Source organism: Pongo pygmaeus, chromosome 9 (genome assembly GCF_028885625.2).
Source record: "Pongo pygmaeus isolate AG05252 chromosome 9, NHGRI_mPonPyg2-v2.0_pri, whole genome shotgun sequence".
NCBI classification, from domain to species: Eukaryota; Metazoa; Chordata; class Mammalia; order Primates; family Hominidae; genus Pongo; species Pongo pygmaeus.
In genome coordinates this window covers 18,522,382-18,547,310 of record NC_072382.2, presented here as the reverse complement: position 1 = coordinate 18,547,310, position 24,929 = coordinate 18,522,382, and the positions used below count along the sequence as shown (strand labels likewise).

Sequence of the window (24,929 nt, the reverse complement as noted above, 5' to 3'; positions counted from 1 at the left end):
CGGGGGAAGGGGGTGGGGAGTAGTTAGTGAGAAGGGGTCAGTTCTCTGTGATGCTAGGACATTTGTTTCTGACTTTGGGAAAAAATTGAACATAGCTAACATATCCCCATATTCTGACTGCATTCAATCTGAAAAGGAACATTTTAAAGTTGCCAAGCATACAGAGGGCTTTTGCTAGGAAATCTCTCATTACCAATACTTTCTGAGTCTTCCAAACACTTTGCATGCATATACCTGAGACTGGGTAATTTACAATAAACAGAAATTTATTGGCTCGCAGTTCTGGAGGCTGAAAAATCCAACCAAAGTGCCAGCATCTGGTAGCCTTCTTGCCATGTCATTACAGGGAAGAAGGAAATAGGATGACAGAGAGGGCTTGAGGGGACTGAACTTGCCCTTTTATAAAGGCACCAATCCTACCCATCAGATGGAGCCCTCATAGCCTAATCATCTCTTAAAGGTCTTACCTCTAAATACTGTTACTATGGCAATTAAATTTCAACATGAATCTTGGAGGGGGCAAACATTCAAACCGTATCATCATGATACGGCAAAACGACATTCTCTTAAATTTACTTAAAAGTGCCAGGCAACTCCTCTGGACAAGCCCCTGACCTGCCCTCACCAAACTTCCAACCAGATTCTTACCCTAAAACCTCATGTATACTGGAACTCTGGAGCTGTCTTGAATGTACGCCTGGGATCTACAAATACTCAGTGTGTATATGTTGGATTTATAAAATTCCCATTCAGCAATCATAGACAGTACAGGGGATTTCTGTTAATAACACAGAACCTAAGTTAATTTAAAGTAATCCTGAAATTTGTGCTTATTCTTTCCTTTTGCAGATGGGAAACTAAAGCCTAAATAAGTAATTTGCCTGATCTTCCGCAGCTAATAATGGGGAAGCCAAAATATGATCTGAGCTTCAAAATCAGTTTCTTTCTTTGATTCCCTATTTTTATTAAAGAAACTGCCTTTTACATTGTAAAAGTAACATACTAATTTGTAGAAAACTTAGAAAGTATCACAAAAAATAAAGAAAATAATATCAAATAATGTTTTAATGCAAAGAGAAATAATGCCAATATTTTGGCATATTTCCTTCCAATCATATACCATCTAGTAAATACAATTTATTGACTAATTTTTTTCTTTTTTATATAGCAAGCAGGAGTCCATGCCATTAAAAACTTCCTGTTTAGTATCTATATAATATTCAGTATATACATACTTTGTACTTTATTTTAATATCTATGTAATATTGAGTATATACAGACCTTATTATATAGTAACACAGTCTTTATTGCTAAATATTTAGATCATTATTCTGATCTTAACAATTATAAATAATATTGAAATAAATCTCCTTCTACATAAATCTTGAACTGAAAGACTGATAATTAAGTTAGTACAGACTCCCAAATGTGAGAATATGTCTTTTCTATTTTATGTAGCCTCTTTCCTTAAAACTAAGACCCTTCCCCCCACCACCACCCTGAAATTATTTCTTCTGCTTTGTTTATAAACCACAGAGTTATCATTACAAATGTCTAGATCAAGGTATGGGAAACAGAGTGAAAGAGTTGGAGATTTGGAATCAGAAAATCTAGATCAATGCACCAGTTCACTTCTCACTCACAAGGTGATCCTGGAATGTTACCTGAGAGGCTTTCTGTCCATGTTTTCTCACCTGGAAAATGGGGCACTAATAGCACCTCCCTCAAAAGATTGAACTGTGGCTTAAATCAGATCAAACATGTGACACCAGCTTTGTAAACCATCATGTGGTCTCACAAACATCAGTTGTGATTACCTTTACATGTGCTGACAGATTTAAACAGCTTTCAAAGGGAAATCACAAGAGAGAAAACTAGCTTATGTTGATGTGCTTTTCTGGTAAAATGAAACCCAAACCTTTCTTTACTTTACTTTTTTTTATTTGTAATGTTTTTGGGTACATAGTAGGTGTCTATATTTATGGGGTACATGAGGTGCTTTCATACAGGCATGCAATATGAAATAAGCACATCACGGAGAATGGGGTATCCACCCTCACAAGCATTTATCCTTTGAGTTACAAACAATCTAGTTATCCTCTTTAAGTTATTTTAAAATGTACAATGAAGTCATTATTGACTACAGTCGCCCTGTTGTGCTATCAAATAGTAGGTCTTAATCATTGTTTCTATTTTTTTGTACCTGTTAACCATCCCACCTCACTCCCCCAAATCCCCACTACCCTTCCCACCCTCTGGTAACCAACCTTCTACAATCTATGTCCATGAGTTCAATTGTTTTGGTTTTTAGATCCCACAAATAAGTGAGAACATGTGATGTTTCCCTTTCTCTTCCTGGCTTATTTAACTTATTGTAATCCAAACCTTTCTTTAAAAAAGTTTAAAAGAACTGAAAGGGCCTTGGGATAAATAACAGCTGTCCAAAGAACATTTCCCAAGTCCAAGTTGTGTCATCCTGGAGATTTTGAAAGCTTTTGCTCATATGTTGGATTAGCACATCTAAAAGTCTCTGATCACAGGCAAGTCCGAGAGCTAGAGAACCCAACACGCCTTGAGGCTGTGCAAGAGAATCGCCAGGACCACAGCTTAGTCCCTCCTCCCTCAGGGAGGGCCACGACATGAGGCCAGAGTGTGATTGGCCTAGGATCTTTACTAAGGAGCATTTAATGATGAAGGAGGATGCTTCCAAGAGCCTAGGCAGCAGAGAGAGGAGAAGTGAAGAGAGAAAGAAGGAAGGAAGGCATCCTAGCCTTCATCAAGGCAGAAAAGATTCAGGACAGGCAAAGAAGTGAGAAGCTGGGAAGGTGCTCACTATCAGATTTGTGAAGAGACAACTAGGCTCAGAAATTTTCAGTGTAGGGATCATACAGCAATGGAATGAAAAGGGGGAAAGGCAGTCATTTTATGGTTCAATCAGAGGCAAGGATTAGAAATTTCAAGCATTAATCCAGAAATCTTAGGGATTCAATGACAATGAAATTTGAAGAAAAGTGTGGGGACAATGGAAGCATTGTAGGAAGGAACCAGTCATACCTGGGTGAGAAGCATCAGCCAAAAGGAAAACCCATAGCAAATGGGGAAGCTGAGGTCTATGTAAAGCAGGAGGCAAACGGGAAATGCAGCGTGCCCAGGAAAAGCCTCAACATGTACACCTGGCAGGAGATCCAGAGGCATAATCAGAAGGCTGACCAGTGGCTGGTCATCAATTGCAAGGTTTACAATGTCTCCAGCTGGGCCGACAGGCATCCAGGTGGGCACCAGGTCCTCAACCACTGTGCTGGGGAAGATGCCACGGTAAGAAACTCCAAGCTTTCCCCCCAACCCTCTCTGTCTTTGCCCCGGCTGCTGGGTGGCTGAGATCTTGGCTCTCCTCCCAAAAGCATTCCACAATCACTCATCTCCTCCCAAACCAATTTTTCAGGATTCCTCTCTAGCAAAATTTTAGGAGTAAATTAAGCCTCAAGGTCTAGCTATGAGCTGCGCCTGGTTTGGGATGAGTTCAGATGCTGCCAGTGAATACTATGTTTGCATATTCTGAGTTTTGTTTTGTTCTTGGTGGTTTGTTTTGCTTCATTTTGAAGCTGAGTCAGTCTTATAAGAAGAAAATGATAAATGTGCGAGTAAAATCTGGAAAAAAAAAAGAACATCTGAACCTAAATAGAAATTTATAAGACTCTTACAAAGTTGACATTCAAAGATGTAAATAACATGTCACACAGCCAGCAAGTAATGGTGCCAAATTTTGAAATCAGGTCGGTTTGATCCTAAAGCCCTAAATATCTGGATTGTAAAAAATAAAATAAAATTTCTACTTAATATTTGATAAAAAGGTGTCTCAAAATCTTAAATGCCTTAAGGAATCTCTTTTAAAATATTCCATAAAGCAGTCAGTTTTCTCTCAATTGGGACTTTTATTTCCCACACTGTACAGACGAGGAAACAGAATTAGAGGAACTAAACAACTAACTCAAGATCAGAAATTAATATATGACAGAATAGAAATTTAAATGCAGGCTTTTAAAAAGTATGTGGCTCCTGTTGGTTTTACAGTTTAGCATATAACTTCTTTAACTGGTTTTAAAGATCGGATTGAAAACATTATTTTGCTAAGTACCAGTCTATACATGGTACTGTACTAATAATAACAAAATTCACAAATACCTGCAAGATTTCATCTTTTGATGCCATCTGCATCTCTTTTCCTCAATTCTTACTTTTTCCCCAATTTCTCATCCCTCTTCTCTGTCTAGGTTCCTGTTCTTCTACCGTCTTCCTATCTTGTTTTTACAGTCAGATGACTACCTTTCTGAGTATGCCCAGCTACAGCCCCACCACTTCTCTCAGATATATTTCTTAAACAAAGTTCAAACTTTCCTTGGAAAATAAGCATGGGCTTGTACACAGTGCCCAGAAATCAGAGAGCAGAGGGTAGAAGTAGCAAGAAGAAGAGCATTTGTGTAAGAACAACAGGAGAAAAAAAAACAAGAAGAAAATGTAAAACATACTACAGATGCCTATCTATACCATCCCCTCATTTCTACAACTCGGAGAAAATACAGGAGAGACTTTGTTAACACAAGTCACAGAATTAGCTCAGAGGATGTGTTCGCAAAGACATGAGCCTTCAACCACCTTAAAAATAACTGATAGCCTCACTCAGTTTGAGGCAGCCCAGATAGATGATAAAGTTTTAATTTGCTAATGATTTTTATCTCCTAGAAGTCAGGAAAAGACCCTAAGTTTGTGTCCAATTATAGCCAACAAGGAGGAATTGATTAATATAATAGAAACCATCAGAATCTTGTGGGAAAATACCCATGCCACCTTAGAATTTACCTGTGTCAAGGAAGAAAATCGTAAGTTGGTCAGTAATGTACCTTAGACTTTAGGAAAATAGATAAAAAATGTCCAAAGAAAAGATTCTCCTAGAGAAAATGGCTTAAGAAGAAACGGGGAGTGCCAGAACAATCCACAGTACTCCATGACTCAGAGTACAGGGAGCCTGAGCTTTGGAATAGGTTATGTGAACCTAGGAATGTTATTGGGATGTTCTGAGCCTCAGCTTCCTCATCTGCAAAATGAGGCTGACATTACCCATCTGAGTGATTTATGGCCAATAGAACCAACACATGTAAAGTGCTTGGCATTGGTGCCAGATACTTAGTAAAAGTTCATTTGATCATATCTATTATCAGTCTTATCACCAGCATCTTTATCCTCATAAATATAATTATTATTTCTTGTTTGTTCACCACTAGCTTAGAAATCCTGTGTGACTGGGAACAGAGGGATATATAATGAAGCATCATGCTTTCCAATGAAGGAGGGAAGATCATAAAGTCAGAAGGTGTGAGATCAAATGCTCACCCTATAGCTTAAGAGACGCTTGCAGGTCAAGCCTCTGAGTGGCAAGTGTGAGCCAAAGTATTCTCACTGTGTGCCAGCCTCAGGCCCATGGCTGCACCCACCCAGAGAAAGCACCCTTTTCTTATATACATAGTAATCTTCTGTAGGTCTCCATTGTCCTCATAAAAGGTGAATGATGGTGTCTACGTAATCTATCCCACAGGGTCATTAATTCATACATTCATGCAGTCAGTTATTCCAAAACTCTTGTTAGGGTTCCAGCCTCATGGGAATGAAACAGGTCTGCTTTGCACCTGGGCTCCACATTTACTAGGAATGTCCTGAGGCTCTTGAAGCCTCAGCTCCCTTATCTAGAAAATGAGGATAGACTGGATTAAGAAAATGTGGCACATATACACCATGGAATACTATGCAGCCATAAAAAATGATGAGTTCATGTCCTTTGTAGGGACATGGATGAAATTGGAAATCATCATTCTCAGTAAACTATTGCAAGAACAAAAAACCAAACACCGCATATTCTCACTCATAGGTGGGAATTGAACAATGAGAACACATGGACACAGGAAGGGGAACATCACACTCTGGGAACTGTTGTGGGGTGGGGGGAGGGGGGAGGGATAGCACTGGGAGATATACCTAATGCTAGATGACGAGTTAGTGGGTGCAGCGCACCAGCATGGCACATGTATACATATGTAACTAACCTGCACATTGCACACATGTACCCTAAAACCTAAAGTATAATAATAATAAATAAATAAATAAATAAATAAATAATACCTTCACCTTAGCATTGCCGCAAAAGTCAGCAGAGATCAAATGAAGTGCTCCCTGTGGTGCTTGGTACAAATTAGGTACTCAAAACATAGAAGCTCTTGTATTTTATTATTACTTCACTCTTCTGAGATGGGTTTCCATTTTCTCCAAGGAACTTTACTAAGAACAATAAATCTATAAAACAAAATTGGTATATAAGTTCCTGTTATTGCACACATGAGTTATCCGGTATTTTCAAACGATACGGTTTAAAACTAATGTCACTATGCTAATAACTAGAGTTATGGCCACAGTCTTTTTATCTGTAAGAGCTCTCCTAGGAAAATCCAGAAACAACCTGTAAGTACAACAAGGAGGATTAATTCTATAGATTATAATTACAATACAATAAGCTATTTTGCAATCATTAAAATGAGGATTATAAAACATATTTTTCTTCTTAGAGAAAGGTCTCACTCTGCTGCCTAGGATGGAGTGCAGTGGCATGATCATAGCCCACTACAGCCTCCAACTCTTGGGCTCAAGTGATCCTTCAGTCTCAGCCTTCCAAATAGCTGAGACCACAGGTGTATGCCATCACAGCCAGATTTTTAAAATTTTTTGTAGAGAAAGGGTATCACTATGTTGCCCAGGCTGGTTTCCTAATACCTGGCCTCAAACCATCCTCCTGCCACGGCCTCCCAAAGTGCTGAGATTACAGGTATGAACCACTGCACCTGGCCTACCAAACACTTTGATGGCAGTAAATATATATGAATAAATAGCTGGCCACAAATTTTGTATAAAACAACTGTATGTTCTGAGCTCCACGAAAAACATAATTGCAATCTTATAATGCATTCAGAGAGGCAGCATAATCAGAACAAAGAAAGCAGTTTTATTGTTTTGTGTGCTGTTTAGCACACTCCTTATTTCTGGACACAACACTCTAGTAGAGAGACTAAGAAACTGAAGTTCTTTCTCATGAGACTTAGAGTCCAACATGATGGGAAAGAATGACAAAAGCTTATAGGAAATATGGCAGGATCCATTTCAACTATTTGGAGGACTGGTATGTGGAAGAAGGAAGAGTTGTGTGCAGCACCAAAAGAGGGCATTCTGAATGGTTTCAGATGAGCAGAGCCAGCAGAGGCAAGGCTGGGGCAGGGGAAAGGGAGAGTGCATACAGAAATGGAGTACAAATATGATTCATGGCGTAAGCACCCCACCAGAGTGGGCATCCCAGCCTGGACACTTCCTTTACTCAGCACAATATTGGCCAAAACTACATGCTAACTAATGTTAGTGGTTATTACAGAGGAATTCACTGTCTAAAAGAAAAGGAGAAGACAGATAGAAGATGAAGAGAGAGAAGAGATAAAGGAAGAGAAAAGAGAAAGCAGAGGGAGAGAAAGGATCTTGTGTGCTGAGCTAAGGAGTTTGCATTTTATCCTTACTGCATTGCTGCCTCTCTTCCTACTATACATGAGAATGTGTCCCTAGCACAGCATCCCTCCCACCTTCATCCTCACAACACAATCACCTGGCATTTCTAAGCTGTTGGTAAAAGAAAAGTAACAATCAGTGATAATTACATCTTTCCTGCATCATCAAAACTTTTAAAATTATCTGATTCTCATGGAAATGATAGTTCTAGCTGTAAAATCGATGGAGGAGAGGAGAGAGAAAGAAGTTCAAGTGCTAAGAGATGAAAATGGGCCATGAGGAGACACTGCCTTTCTGGAAGGTGAGTCTGGCAGTTAAGTGAAGGATGAAATCCAGAAGAGCCTCCCAAAATGAAGGAGGACCAGGGTGGAGTCCAGGGAACATGTTGAAGGCCCAAGCAAGGTGTTGGCTATAGGAATGGAGAAGAGGAGATGGGTGGGAAGGATTTTTAGCAGACATAATTTATAATATTTGATGAGTGACTTGATAAACTAGCAGGATTGAGGAGTCTAAGCTGACTTATAGATATCTGGCTTGGGCAACTAAGTGGTGATATCTATTACCAGGAAGCCCAGGAGATGCACAGGTTTGAAAGGAAGAGGAAGGGGAGGGGAGAGTTGAGTTCATTTGGGCTGGAGCTCAGCCGAAAGCATTATACCAAAAAATCTCAATATAAGGAAGAGTTTTCAAGAAACAAAAGTGTTCAAACAATAGAATGAGTTGCAGTGGGAAGATAAACCTCTGCTTATCCCTATGGGTGAAGAGGAATCTGGTGACTTTCTGTGATCATTCCCACTCCAAAGCAGCTGTCTCCCAGGACAAGGGCAAAGATTCTTTCTCCACACAAATTGGCCTGTTCAGAACTCACTGTCCATCTGAAATTTGTAGAGACTTGTTCTAGCCATTGCCTTAGGGCAGATGAAATCTGAGAAGGAAGCAGAAGAGGAATTACCCAAAGGTGTGGGAGCAGGAGTCTTCATCTGTGGTTAGATATAGAACAGTCTCATGAGCTTTTTTTTTTTTTTTTGCAGTGAGTACATCAAGGTCTATATTCTAGTTATCTTGTTTTATGACTACATACACAAAACTCTCTATGGATGGTTTCTAAATTTATGTTTGTTCCTTAGTAAACTTCTTTTGGGAAATTTCAACCCACCTCAAATGAACTAAGTAATAATCATATATAATCATGGCCACTTATTGATGTCTGACTCCAAAATCTAAGCTTTTAACCTCTAGGCTGGGTCCTCCATAGGTTTTAGAATGACTGAATAAATGAATGAAGGAATTAATGAGCTCATAGAGAAGATTAGGTAGTATTATCTACATTTAGGAGAAATTAAGTAATTTCTGTGTGTGAAACAGCCTACTCCTCTGCTACCCTATACTATGCCTTAGTGTGAATTAGGAAAGGCACACTCTCTGGGTGATTGCAGCCCTATAGGCACAAAGTTCGGCAAATGGAGTGTCCATTGGAAGTCAGGCCACACTTGCCATCTTGGCCGAGTGCCTTTGTACAGGTCACAGCCTGTATACAACATTTAAGTTGTAAAAACAGAATTTTATCTCACACCCTTTGACTTTATATACTTTTCTCTTCCACTAGGAATCATACTGCTTTTACACGAAAGCACATGACTCCATCTCCCACCAAATAACAGCAAAAAAATTAGCACTTTATCCAAGGTATTTGTAAAAGCAAAGCAGTAATCACATCTTCTCCATGCTGTTACTATTTTGGAAATAATCAGTTATGAGATGAGCTACGGTATAAATCTGTGAATAATTTAAATAGTAAAGATGATGATTGAGAAGGAAGCCAAAAGGCTAACAGATGAAAATGTGAGATGCTGAAGTCACAAAAAGGTCAGAAAATAGAGATACCGTGGATAGGAAGAGACAGCAGCGCTTAACACCTGTATACTTAGAGTGCCACACTTTGATTATCCTAATACCTTGTTATAGAAATGCTATATCCATTCATTCATTCACCCTTTCCCTTATTTGTCAGGTGTCTATTGATCACATGCTATACTTTAGGCACAGTGATTGACATTAGGTATACATTAACCAATAATAGTACATGGTCCCAGTCTTTAAAAAACTCACAAACCACTAAAAAAAGAGGTGAGTACACAGATTCATTATAGTATAAGTATAGTATAGTATAGTATAAATTTGAAAAGCTCTAGGAACAAAGTGTCGTGTGAGCCGAGGAGCAATCATGAATCATTTTCCTGAGTGATTGGGGGAAGCAGTGTTTAATCTGGGCCTTGAAGGGTGAGAGGAGCTTTTAAAGAGAGAAAATGAAGGAGGTAGTCAAGGTCAAGAGAGCAGTAAGTGTAAAGCCTCAGAACTACAGAAGGCCATGGAATGTATACTGAATGGGGAGGCTCCAGCAGAGAAGATGACGCATGAAGGGTATAGAGAAGGTGAGTCTAGGGAGGCAGGTTGGAGACAGAGGCAAATGTTTTATATGACTCAACCCTATGGTGGAGACACGCCATTACCATCTGCCAAGCAGATACATACTGATTTAGCATCATCCCCAATCTGTCATCACTCCTTTCTTGGGAGGACTTTAAGAAAACAAACTATATGTGTTAAGGCTGGAATGGACCTTTAGGGCTTTAAGGCTTTAGAATTGCATAACCTTGAATTCAAACCCTGGCTCTGCTATTGAGTGTGGCATTTGGGGCAAGATACGTCTCCCCTCTGAAACTTAGTATCTTGATCTGTACAATGAAAGTGACAGAACCTCACAGAACTAAAATGGTGACTATGAGTTGGCCCATAGAATGCCTTATACACAGGACACACTTCATAAACACTGACACTACCCCTTCTACTCTTCATTTTATCCCCTCTCCGTCTTTCAGAAGGAACACATTTGGCCCAAGAATGTTGGTAACAGGACTTGCATTATTGCAGTCTTTTCACGAGGAGAATTTCACAACTTAGTATCTAGATTCTGTTTGAAAATTCTTTCAAATAGAATATTCTACCTAAACTCCTTTCTTGTGCTGCCCCACTGATGCAGGAAAGAGTTCCACAGAGCAGACCAGTATCTACTGTTCTGAAAATCTCTGCGGCATTCCCATATGTGTTGTCACAGTTTTAACCTACGAACCTTCCTGGGGATTTGAAGAAACAATGAACCCAGAAGAATATTATTGTCAGTACACTGTTCCAGGACTCTAGATAGCTGCTCAGAGTACAGTGAAATTGCAATAGATTATATTCTATACTTTGATCTTGATCCATCAGGATATCTTCCATCCTAATCTGCTCTGAAACAACAAGCAGCACATGATTTTTCAGTATGGGTCACAATGAGATATTTTAATCACCTTCTTCATCACTGAATCACTCTTCCTGGTTAGGGGACCTAAGCTTTAGTATCACAAATGTGAAAAATTTAAACACCTTTGAAATTATTTAGTCCAGCATTTCCCAAGGGACTCAGGAGGAGTGTATAGAAGCAGAATGGACACTGGTGGCATTTTCTGTACAAAAGAAGAAATGGCACTTCACTGCCTGGACTGATTCTAACAGATAAAGGCCCATTTTACATCACTGCATCTGGAGACCCATAGGTGAAATGAGTCTAAAGAGTTGATATTGTATCCTTCTAATTAACTTTGTTCATTTATAATGAAGGTATTTTATAAAACACCTTCTTATTTCTATAAGTAATTATATTAGAATATAGCATTATTATAATACTACAATAATAAGTAGGCTCATATGTAATTCTTGGATATATCTAAAGTTGATTTACTATTTGAAGATGTAGCACTCATTATATTCACTAATATAATCCAGAGCTCACTCCACATTAGGCACTGAGGTAAAGAGAGGAAATCTCTGAATATCGAAGAGAAGGTAGGTAGTGGGTTCTTATCAGTGGAGGTATACACATAAGAAATATATCTGATGTGTATTTAAAACATAGTAAATGCCATTTGGCATTATTATTAATTTACTTAACCCTCATAATAACTTCATGAATTGAGCGGGTATTATCATCACCCCCATTTAGGAAAGAGAATATAGAAGTGTCACAGGCAATTCAAGAGACTTGCCTACAATTACTTAGCTAGTAAGTAGCAATGCTAGAATTTGCATGTAGGAAAGCTGGCTCCAGGGTCCACTTTCATAATCAGTATAATGCAACACCACCACTGCAGAGTAATTTGTATGGCTTCCATATACACAGTTTACAACTTTGGTAATATTTCTTCATTTTTAATTACTCCCGTCCCCAAACCATAATAGCAACAAGTCTAGCATCTCCCTCTTGGAAAATCTTTCTTCTTTCCAAAAACAATTTAAATTCCTGGAAGAGAAGACTCTCTTTCTTCCAAACATAAGCAGGATATAGGGACCATCACTGCTTCTCATAGCCATATGGAATTGCTACTTAACATGCACCTGAGGTGGAAAAATATAGTTTGTCACCTCTATTCTGTTTCTGGCTGTCACCAAGTCTCTGCACAGACCACAACAGCACTTTTTTAATAGAGAGTGAGGAGACTCCAGTGACAAGCTTAGCCAAAGGTGTACTATTTTAGACCACCCAGGGCTCTAGGGCTGTGCTCTTATAATCTCTCATGCCTTTGCCTTAAGGCATCATCAACTTTAAGCTGTCCTTCTCTAGAATTAACTAATTCAAGGGGCCTTATTCCCCTGGGCTTTGGCCAAGAACCCAGAGAGGGCCCTCAATGGAAGATATAATTTGCATAGCCAATCTTGGTTGCCGCACTGTCTCAGATAGTGTGAGCAACTTTCACATTAAGACTGATGCTGGACTTTTATAAAGATTTATCCCAACCCATAAACTCAATTATTTCTTCTGGTGATAAATAAAATAGTGATCTCATCAATGCTCCAGGATCCCCTGACTGTGTTGGTCATACCTAGAGAAGCAGTATACGTAGTAGGTGGGTATCCAGCAGGAAGCTTTCACAGAGGTGGTTTTCAGGGATAATTTTGATCAATCAACTGGAAACATCAACTTGGAGTTACAAGCAAATCCTCTGCAATGAGGTTTGTGCTGATTGCCAGACTGAGCACAGGACAAGATAAGAAAAGGAACTGATCTGTGGATAAGCATGTCTCTTCAAAGCCTCTGACAGGTATCTCTGATTTACAGGATGTCTTCAGGGCCATGCATCCAGAGCTTGACATTGTGCAGTTGTACCTGAAGCCACTGCTCATTGGAGAACTTGCCCCAGGAGAGCCCAGCCAGGAAAGACACAAAAATGTGAGTGAGATGTCAGGATCCAAGCGTGTAGAAGGATGGAGATGAGGCATATTTTAAAGCCAATTAACTGTTTTCTGTGAAGGGTGGGACCACAGTAGAGTCAATGGATGGAGTCCATGTATTTCAAAACTGCCTTTTTCTTTAGATCATGAGAACTCTTAAATCTTTGTGAAGCAAAAGAATAAAATTCTTATCCCTTCATCAAACAGTAATTTCATGTCTCTAAGCACCTACCTCATGCCAGGGAACTTACGGATATAATTTCCTTTTCATTGACTGCTTTTAATTATGTTTCATATGTATGTCTATGTTCCCAGCCCAACTAAGTTGCATGAGAGGTGAGACTATGTCCACTTTTCTTATCCCTGTGTCTTGAAGACCTCCTTTCACAGGATCAACATGTAGTAGGAACTCCAAAAACAACTACTGATTGAAAGCTGTCACTGTATCCTAACTACAGCCTTTTTACATTTGGGGAAATTATCATTCAGGGAAAATAAATTACTTTCTAAAAGTCCGACAGCTGGTGTATCAAAGAGCTGAGACTCCAAATCACTTCTCTCTGGCTCCAATCCTTTAGGTATTCCCAAGTAAAAATGCCATTCTTTCTTTAATATTTTGGCTACATGAATACTGTCTTCTAAAGGACAGAGTCTCCATAGGACTAAAAATTCACTGGGATGGTTTTACATCACGCCGAGAGGAATTTTACTTAATATTGAGTAATTCCATTTTTTAAAATTTATTTTTTGTAACAGCTTACATTTGCCTGACTCTTGAAATAATTTTTATAACGTGTGGATCCATAGACCCCTGTGAAGCAGAGGGAGCAAGGATTTTATTCTCTCTTTAAAAAATGAAGAAAGAGACTCACAAAGTGAGCAGGACTAATCTGAGGACACAGAACTGGTTACGGGCAAATCTGAGACTAATACTTAAGCTCAATCTTTAGGCCCATGTTCATCCCACAGCACAGCTCTGTTCTGAAGAGTGGGTTGGTAGGATGGACAGCCTGCACTCAAGCCCTAACCTTGCCATTCTCAGATTGTGTGAGTCTAGGCCAGTTCCCAAACCTCTTTTGGCTCAGTTTCTCCCCCATAAGATACCGAAAACAATGGTACCAACCTTATGAGAGTCATTGGGAAAACAATTGAAAGAAGTAAAGTCATCATTTAAAGTGCTTAGAACAATGCCTGGAACACAGTAAATGCTCAATACATTTATCTTATTATCATAATCATGAACTGATGATGGTACTAGTAATTTTAAAACTTTCAGATATGTCCCCATCATTTGGGTCAGGTAGCTCTAGGTTAAAAAGTGAAGGTGATGCAAAACTTTATTGTTTTTCCTAAATTTTTTCTGTAAGAAAAGTAAAATCCCACTAACGACTGAGACCTATCAGATAATCATTATCTAAAAGAGTGTTGGTCTCTGGAGATAAAGGTCTACCATAAATTTTCTTTAATACATTTATGTGGATATTCAAGTTGCTGTATATAGAAAATTAGTATTTGATCATAAAATTGTGTGTCAGGTGTGGGTTTAAGTTCACCACCTGTCACTGACTTGTTGACAACTTCAACCCAGTCACTCTTCTGGGTTTTGCTGACCTCCCTCAACTCTGCAATAAATGTTTTGCAAAAGATGACCAGGCTGGAGGCACCCTAGAGATAACAAATTAATATTAGATAATTATTAAAATAATCTGTGGCCACAAGAATTCTGAGATTGATGGGGGCTTGGGAGATGAGCCTGTCCAGAACTTTTGCCAGGCAGTAGGTCCTTTAAAAGTTGTGTCTGAGAATTTTGAAATTTTTGGCTTCTAGAATTATTTTCATAGCTCTTTCTTTTTTTGTTTCTAACATTTCTCCTTTCTTACATCTGTACAACCCTGTTATAGTTCTCATAACCTGGTCACTTTCACAGCTGTCCTAGTTTCGAACCCATAATAGTCAATAAGCCAAGAGCTATTTCTTTCTAACCTTGTGCGCTCCACAGTATGATGTGGCAAGCTTGTAAACCAATGCTAATGTTGTACATGAACACTCATACATGCACATACACACAGGGCCCTTAAACGAGACCTCTCCAACCGAGTACACACACGCTAATAAGCCCTGCCTTGTTTTGGGGGATCCATTAAGCAGCTCTCAGAAAATTCATCCTGAAAGCTAATCTAAGTGAACTATATTGTTCTATGATCTCCATCTCTCAGGAAATAACCCTTTCTACACATTAAGCAACTGATGGCCTGGAAAGCACTTTGTAAACTATACCAGTAACTATGGTAACACAGATCCATATAGATGATCAAGTTCCCCCAAACAGAACCAGAGCTCACTCAACACCTGAAATAATTCTGGTGGTTTAAAAGGCGACAGTTAGGTGCATGTATCTCTCCACTGCATTCTCCTCTCCTTCCCCCTCCCCTGAAAAAATCTAATTCTGAATTCCATAACAGCTTTAGGACAGTTTACAAGTCATAAACTTTGTTTTAAGGTTTTATTTGCTGGTTCATTGTTTTGGGGTTTTAATTTTGGACAATTAAATGTATTAATAAAATTATATTAATAGAAGAGATGTATACAAAATTAATAAAATAAATTATTAATTATGTTCATCTGTATTCCCTTTCCCCTGAAAGAGCTAATTTACTCTTTGAATATTTATTTCATAGTCCCAGTTGGTGAAAGATTTCCAAGAATTGCAGAGGATCGCAGAGGCTATGAACATGTTCCATGCCAACCTGGGGTTCTTCTTTCTTCACTTTGCCCAGATCTTAATTTTGGAAGTGCTGGCATGGCTAATGGTGTATCATTTTGGCAGTGGCTGGCCTGTTACTATATTCATTTCCTTTCTTCTCACAATTTCTCAGGTAAGCAGGTATACTAAGCCCAGGCAGCGTCCTCATAGAAAGGCTCAGAATTTCTTCTGTTTTTAGATTGGTGTCAGCTGCTGCCTAACACTTCTTGGAAAGGTACTCATCATTGTCAGGCACTTACCAGCAAGTGACCAAGCTTCATTGGGCTTTGGTTCTCTCCTCTCTAAAGTGAGGATAATAATGAATGTGGAATTATTCTGAGACGGACTAATCAGGCAAACGTGTAAAATATAAAGCACAGTGTCTGGCCTATGGTAAATGTTTAATTAATGACAATTGCTGCTGTTTGCCCTGTTTTAGCCCCACCATCTCAGTGATTGAAGTTCTGTCCTTAGCCATGCAACACACATATTTATCTTTCATTCTTTAATCAATCAACATTTATCAATGCATCAGACCATGAATTCTTCAAGGGCAGATGTGATATCCTATGTAAGAATAAGAACATGTGAGTTCCTCCATAAATGACAAACAGCAACTGACACTTAGCAGGGCATTTGATACATCTTTGTTGAATGAAGTATGAATCTCTGAATGTAGCCTTCTATGAGCATGATACCATGTTGTTGATACAAAGGAAAACTCAACATGCTCCCTGCTCCTGAGAAAGAAGTCACCTAGTGGAGGAAATAGTCCTTCACAAACAGCTAAACACACTGCCTGGCACAAATCAATGATATTAATCCCAAAGAGAGGAACAAGCATGTACTGTTGGAGCACAAAGGAGCATTTAAGTCTCATTAGATCATTGGAAGAGGTTTCATAGAGAATTAACTGCAATGTGTTTCCAGTTTCCAGAATTCTGGATGTTGATTCTTTTTCTTAAATCCTCTTGTTTTATTTCTTGAAAAGTGACTTTTGGAAACAAGAAAGGAAACAAATATTTGTTTAGTGCTTAGCATAAGCTGGACACTTTACATATAGGTACGTAGCACAACAACCCCATGAGTCAGGTATTAGTGTCCCCTTCTATCAGATGAAGAACTGAAGGTGAGAGCTACTGAGTAACTTGCCCAGAGTTGTGAAGCTCATTAGTGGTGAAGAACAGTTTAGAATTCAAATCTGTCTGACACCAAAGACCATGGTCTTTGCACTCCATACTGGAAACCTTTGAAAGTGACAAGGAGAGCATTCCAGGCTGAGACAACAAAGGCATAAAAGTTGGAAAGAACAGGCAGGATATGTATGGGAAACAGAAACTAATTTTGGCTGGAGGTTGAACAAGATCACCCACTGTTCCCAAATAAGGTTGTGAATCTACTACGGGACTCATTGATTGATTTCTTGTTAGGGTCCCAATTTCTCTAACAGTAACTTCATCTCTCCTAGGCTCAGAGTGCATTTTTGCAGCATGACGTGGGGCACCTTTCCATATTTAAGAAGTCCAAGTGGAACCACGTGATGCATAAATTTGTGATGTGCCATCTCAAGGTACGGGACGTCAGGGAGCATGAGGGGGATTCCTGAACATGAGTCCCTAAGGAGTGGCTCCCATGTTTGTGCATTGATATCAGTAAAAAATATTTATGATACCCCACAAATAAATGTAAGTGTACTAACAAGGTAGATAATATGTACTAATATATAATGCAACACTATAAAATATGTGCTGAAATGAGAATTTTAAATTAAATTTTTTGTGAGGATTTATTTAGTTCTATTTAAGAAGCTCTTATATTTTGTATTACCCTGGTAGACACTTTGGCTAAATCCCTGGCACCCCCCACCCTAAGGAACCACCTCACAGAAGAAAGTGTGTGCCTTGGAAAATGAAGATGTGCATTGTGAAATCATAAGTGGGAATATTCTTAGAAGGGATTTGAAGATTTATTGTTGGGAAGCTAGGGGAAACCAGCAAGCCTGATTAGTCCTAAGGGTGGGGGCAAGGAGGAGGCAGCTATGAAGAAATAAAGGAAAAGATGCAAAACAGATACTAGTGAACAGAAAGACTAGTCAGGAAAAGCCAGATGGCTCTGTTCAAGAGTGGAGGATTGCGAAAATCCAGACTGCTGGAAAAAGCAGGTAGTGATGTGACAGCTGGTCTTATCCCCCCTTACTTGGGCTCCAGGAAGCAGGTACACTGTCCTATGCACCACTGCAGTGCAGCACCCAGGAGAGTGCCTGGTGCATGGGGCGGGGGGGGGGACTTCAATAAGCTTTCGTTGAAGGAAAGAATGAAAGAAATAAAGAAAGAAAGAATGAGTGAATGAATGAACCAGTTAACAGTGCAGGACTTCCAGGCATCGCTTCTAGCCCTGGCTCTGACAGTGCTCATTGTGAGATCTTTAGTAAATCACATTCTATCTCTGGGCCTCAGTGTTCCCATCAGTAGTACTAGGAGTTAAACTAGATCTCTGCTTTTCTAGAACTTTCTAGGGTTTGGTGACTATGTACTCTGGCCTAGAAGGGAAGCAAATGCCTCTGAGCCTTCCACTAAACCAAATCCTTGCATTCAAAGCAGGACCCCTTAGGAAAAACCTATGGGCACTGACTCGGAGCCTATTAGTTCTTCCCTAACACAGTGATTTTATACATATATCTCGTTCTGGTTATCTGCTTCCCCAGCCCTTAGTGGCTTGGAAGTAGCCAACTAATAAAAGGCTGAAGACAATGCTGGAGTCAGGCCCACAGAAAGTAGTGAGCAGTAACTACTTACAGCAAATGATAAGGAAACACAAATGGGGACTCACATTGTGTGAGCCTGACAAGTGCCAGATTCAGAACTTCCCCCGTTAGGCTATTTTCTCAAGTAATTCTAATGACGTGAGGACATAGCACTCCTAATTTTCAATTGAAATTCATGTTCAGAGGGGTTAAGTATTTAAGCCAATGGCCATAAACTGGTCAGTGGAGAATTCATAGCACAGCACTAAATAATGCAGACACTAGAGCAGAGCTGCTCAATGCTGGCTATCATTTGGAGCCACCCAAAGAAGTTATTTTTTAAAGTCCCAATGCCTAAGCACCATCTCTAGATATTCTAAATTCATCCCCAGTACAGTCTAGACATCAGTGTTTTTTGAAAGTTCCCCAGGTGATTCTAACCTGCAAAAATGAACCTGCCTTCTGTGAGAATTCAGGCACTCATGAGCTGAGCCACTTTGAACAAATTACTTAATAATTTTGAACCTCAGTTTCTTCAACTGTAAAATGATGATAGATGATGGCTTCAACCTGATAAGGATGTTGTTAGGATTATACGCAATACTCATGTGTCATGCTCAACAAAGTGTCTGGCATACAGGAAATGCTTAATAATTGTTAGTTGTTACTAATACTAGGAACAGTCTTTCCATAATCAAAATGAAGACTCAGAATCAATAAGAAAAATATTTAATCATTGAAGTATTAAGAAGATGGAGATAAATCACATCATCACTGAGTTGCAAGGTACCTGGAATCACCTACTTTTATCTACCCTCTCTCCCATTGAGCAGTTTGAGCCTTAAGTCAATCAGATAACACAGAGCTGGATTTTGATTCGTATTGGAGACGTGTCCCCCAAAATAGTTAGAATGAATAATAAGTTGTTATTTCATGTGATAGCTCACATTTGACCAGAAAATTCCTATGGGCATTCTATTCCACCCTCTCTTCACCAGTGTAAGATAGATGAGGCTGTTTCTGGATTCACTCAGACATACTTAGCACAGAATAAAAGCAGAGGCGGTTTCTTCTGCTATTGTGAGTTCCAGGTAATAGAGCATCCCATTTTTCCTCCTCTGTTCTGAGGAGTCAGAGGAAAGGTAAGATTCATCTGCCCTGGAGGTAGCTGGCAGTTGATTCAGTGCCAGCATGTGAAATATTTCAGATCAGCCCCACCCATGCTGGCACTTAAAAAAAAAAATCACTGCTTTCCCATTGATCCAGATTTTTACACATCTATTCCTATGTAAGTTGTGTCTCCAGAAACAATTTTGCACTAGTTGAAATGAATATAACCTTGATGACTTGTGAACTGAGTAAGAAAATGGGAAATGGCTCTAAAAGCAAATCAAGTGTACTCTGCCTTTTTTGCAGATAAAAACAGTGACTCATGAGCAAAATGAACATTGGCTTCAACTATGTGCAGGAGAGAAAACTACCTGTGGAAAAGGAAGGTGGGCGGGGAGGATGTGACAAAGAAAATTATAATATAAATAGCAACATCCCCGCCTTAGACATGCATCACAATTTTAAAGTTTAAAAGTTAACTTCATGTCAATTACCTCCCCCCACCACCTCCTGGAAAAGGCACCAATATGGAGATTTTTTAGAGTTTTCATTCACCAACTGCGCAAAAATGTATATGCTCTGGTCTTTCCAGTGTTTGTACAATAAAAGAGCACTTCCCAAAATAAACCATGAAATGTTTGCATACATTTTGGACTACTGTGCAATACTAAAATCAAAGTGGACTCCTTGTAGCATGTTTTTCATATTCATCAGTATGCGCATATAAAAAAACTAAGAATCAAGTCTCATTATAGGGATAGTGGGACAGAACATTTGAAATTAAGATCTTCCTAGAAATCAATTCTGGCCTATACTGATTCCATGATGACATCCTAAAACATTTTATTTTGGTAAGGAAAAGGAAAGTGTCAAGCATGTTATTTTCTGCAATCCTCTAAGAAGCCTCATCCATTTTACAGATCAGGAAATTGCTCAAGGTCACACACCTAAATAGATGGCCAAGCAGGAATTAAATTCAGGTTGGTTTCATTCCAAAGCCGGGGTTTGTTCTTTTTTTTTTTTTTTAATACTCTAAGTTCTAGGGTACATGTGTACAATGTGCATGTTTCAAACATAGATATAGATGTGCCATGATGGTTTGCTGCAACCATCAACTCATCATTTACATTAGGTATTTCTCCTAATGCTATCCCTCCCCCAGCCCCTCACCCCCCAACAGGCCCCAATGTGTGATGTTCCCCGCCGTTTTTCTACTGCACTGAGAATAGACCTAATGAGGAAATGAGGAATGACAGGGTTGTTCCTGCCTAGAATTTGGCGAAGGGGCAGCCTATTTGGCATGCAGCTGATAATCCTCTCTTGCCTGTGGAGTACTTTCTTTCCCTTGTCTCTGGAAATAGTGGCTTCCAGAAAGAGGGGCCAAGGGAAGGTATTTATTTAGATCACACCCATAATTACTCAGACTGTTATTCTGAGCTTTACCTGTTAAGATCTGCTCCCTGTCATATCATGGATCCAAACCAGACTCCCACATTACTACTCACCACAGATAGTCATTGGCTAAAAGAGTACAGTCAGCTGGTGGAAGAATCCAAACATTGGTTCTCAGGGGACTTAATTGAAAAAGGAGAATCTCTCCTTATCACATTGTCCTTGTTCAGTTGTCTACTGCTCCCATTAGATTATATGTTTCCTAAGTGTGGAAACCCCATTTTATCATGTTTATCTTTATGTTCCAAATGCCTCACTCAGTAAGTATCTGATACCTAGGACATAATTCAAAATAAATAATGAATGTGTGAATAAATACACAATTGTAAGATTAAGTGGGTCATATGCAATTTTAAAAATCTTTTATCATTTTATTTTATTTTTATTTATAATCGACACATAGTAATTGTATGTATTTATGAGCTACACTGTGATGTTTCAATACATATGTACGTTGTGTAATGATCAAGTCAAGGTTATTAGCATATTCATCACTTAAAACATTTATCGTTTCTTTGTTGTAACATTCAATATCCTCTCTTCTAGTTATCTTGAAATATATAATACCTGATTGTTAGCTACAGTCACCCTACTGCAGTGGTCCTCAATCTTTCTGGCACCAGAGACTGGTTTCATGGAAGACAATTTTCCCATGGACCAGTGGGTGGGGTGCGGTTTCAGGATGATTCAAGCACATTACATTTATTGTGCACTTTATTTCTATTATTATTAAATTGTAATAATGAAATAATTATACAATTTACCATAATGTAGAATCAGTGGGAGCCCTGAGCTTGTTTTCCTGCAACTACTGGGTCCCATCTGTGGTGATGGGAGACAGTGACAGATCATCAGGCATTAGATTCTCATAAGGAGCTTGTAACCTAGATCCCTCACATGTGCAGTTTACAATAGGATCTGTGCTCCTATGAGAATCTAATGCTGCAGCTGATCTCACAGGAGGCAGAGCTCAGGCTGTAATGAGAATGATGGGGAGTAGCTGTAAATACAGATGAAGCTTCCCTTGCTCGCCTGCCACTCACCTTCTTCTATGCAGCCCAGGTCCTAACAGGCCACAGACTGGTAGTGGTTCATGGCCTGGGGGTTGGGGACCCTTGCCCTATGTGTAATAGAACACCAAACTTATTTTTCCTGTCTAGCTGTAACTTTGTACCCATCATATGAAATTTGATGGAAGAAACACAGAGCACTGATGGGGCCTTTGAAGGGAGGACAGAAATTGTTAAGTATATTTTGTGACATGTTGAGGAGTGAGTATCATGAAATATCCAAATATATATGTATATATATATATATACACACACACATACATACACACACATACACATATATATATCACATATATATCACATATATATCATATATATGATATTTCATGATACTCAAGCTCAACATGTCACAAACTACACTTAACAATTTCTGTCCCCCCCTTCTGGGTGGGGGGTAGAGAGAGAGAGAGAGAGATCTAAATATATATATATATTTGGAAAGTCCCCATTCAGGCATAAGATTCAGGATAGGGACTCAGGCTGGAGGATTGCAAGAAGGCTAGGGAGTGTTAATTGGGGATGTGAGGGGGGTTGCTAAGAAACAACTGCAAAGAAGACTATGGAAAGATAATGCTAATGCTTACAGGTTTTCAAATAAAGAGCTATCCCCTTCTACTACAGAGGTATGGTATCCAGACCAGCATGCTTCAACAGAAATATAATGCACCACATTAAAGTGACATATGCATTTTAAATTTTTCAATAGTCATATTTAAAAGGTAAGTTTATTACTCCATATATATTCAAAACAGTGTTATTTCAACGTGTAATCAATGTAAAAATTATTGATGAAATATTTTACATTCCTTTTTTCATGCTGAATATTCAAAATCCAGTAGATATTTTATACATACAGCTTGTCTTTATTCGGTCGCTTTTCAAGTGCTCAATAGCCACATGTGCTAATGGCTATTGCATTGGACCGAGCAGACTAGAACATGTATAGACTGGTTGCTAAGCTATGTCAAATAGGCAACAAAAACTACTACTGCTGCTCATTCTTCTGTAAATGATTAACATAAAGGAGGAAAAACTGAATATCCCAACATGCCAACTTTTTTTTTTTTAAATAGATTGATGCTTTTATTCACCATCTTTATTTTTCATTAGTAAAATATTTATCTATTGAAGATAGTATGCAGAATTCAGAAAAAATTACAGGTAGAAAATTAAACCACTCTTAAGGATCAATACCATTAATGCTTCAGTATACTTGACAAAGATTTTTCTTTTTTTTTTTTTTTTAATACTTCTAAAACTTTTACTTTTTTTTTTGGATTTGTCAAATTATTATTATTTTTTTATTATTATTATTATTATTATTATTATACTTTAGGCTCTATGGTACATGTGCGCAACGTGCAGGTAAGTTACATATGTGTACATGTGCCATGCTGGTGTGCTGCACCCACCAACTCGTCATCTAGCATTAGGTATATCTCCCAATGCTATCCCTCCCCCCCTCCCCCAACCCCACAACAGTCCCCAGAGTGTGATGTTCCCCTTCCTGTGACCATGTGTTTTCATTGTTCAATTCCCACCTATGAGTGAGAATATGCGGTGTTTGGTTTTTTGTTCTTGCGATAGTTTACTGAGAATGATGATTTCCAATTTCATCCATGTCCCTACAAAGGACATGAACTCATCATTTTTTATGGCTGCATAGTATTCCATGGTGTATATGTGCCACATTTTCTTAATCCAGTCTATCATTGTTGGGCATTTGGGTTGGTTCCAAGTCTTTGCTATTGTGAATAATGCTGCAATAAACATACGTGTGCATGTGTCTTTATATCAGCATGATTTACAGTCCTTTGGGTATATACCCAGTAATGGGATGGCTGGGTCAAATGGAATTTCTAGTTCTAGATCCCTGAGGAATCGCCACACTGACTTCCACAAGGGTTGAACTAGTTTACAGTCCCACCAACAGTGTAAAAGTGTTCCTATTTCTCCACATCCTCTCCAGCACCTGTTGTTTCCTGACTTTTTAATGATTGCCATTCTAACTGGTGTGAGATGGTATCTCATTGTGGTTTTGATTTGCATTTCTCTGATGGCCAGTGATGGTGAGCATTTTTTCATGTGTTTTTTGGCTGCATAAATGTCTTCTTCTGAGAAGTGTCTGTTCATATCCTTCGCCCACTTTTTGATGGGGTTGTTTGTTTTTTTCTTGTAAATTTGTTGGAGTTCATTGTAGATTCTGGATATTAGCCCTTTGTCAGATGAGTAGGTTGCGAAAATTTTCTCCCATTTTGTAGGTTGCCTTTCACTCTGATGGTAGTTTCCTTTGCTGTGCAGAAGCTCTTTAGTTTAATTAGATCCCATTTGTCAATTTTGGCTTTTGTTGCCATTGCTTTTGGTGTTTTCGACATGAAGTCCTTGCCCATGCCTATGTCCTGAATGGTAATGCCTAGGTTTTCTTCTAGGGTTTTTATGGTTTTAGGTCTAACATTTAAGTCTTTAATCCATCTTGAATTGATTTTTGTATAAGGTGTAAGGAAGGGATCCAGTTTCAGCTTTCTACATGTGGCTAGCCAGTTTTCCCAGCACCATTTATTAAATAGGGAATCCTTTCCCCATTTCTTGTTTTTGTCAGGTTTGTCAAAGATCAGATAGTTGTAGATATGTGGCATTATTTCTGACAGCTCTGTTCTGTTCCATTGGTCTATATCTCTGTTTTGGTACCAGTACCATGCTGTTTTGGTTACTATAGCCTTGTAGTATAGTTTGAAGTCAGGTAGTGTGATGCCCCCAGCTTTGTTCTTTTGGCTTAGGATTGACTTGGTGATGCGGGCTCTTTTTTGGTTCCATATGAACTTTAAAGTGGTTTTTTCCAATTCTGTGAAGAAAATCATTGGTAGCTTGATGGGGATGGCATTGAATCTGTAAATTACCTTGGGAAGGATGGCCATTTTCACGATATTTATTCTTCCTACCCATGAGCATG

At 38.9% G+C, this 24,929-nt stretch overlaps 1 protein-coding gene across 1 annotated transcript in view; it reads left to right on the top strand.

The window, feature by feature from the left end:
* Positions 1-2,736: 2,736 nt before the first annotated feature.
* Positions 2,737-24,929, top strand: part of LOC129007442 (putative fatty acid desaturase 2-like protein FADS2B) — a 42,664-nt gene continuing 20,471 nt past the window's right edge. Inside the window, 4 exon segments of the mRNA XM_054438355.2 lie at positions 2,737-3,315; positions 12,749-12,859; positions 15,540-15,737; positions 17,073-17,174. Coding sequence (XP_054294330.2) covers positions 2,989-3,315; positions 12,749-12,859; positions 15,540-15,737; positions 17,073-17,174 — 738 coding nt within the window. The 5' untranslated portion in view covers positions 2,737-2,988.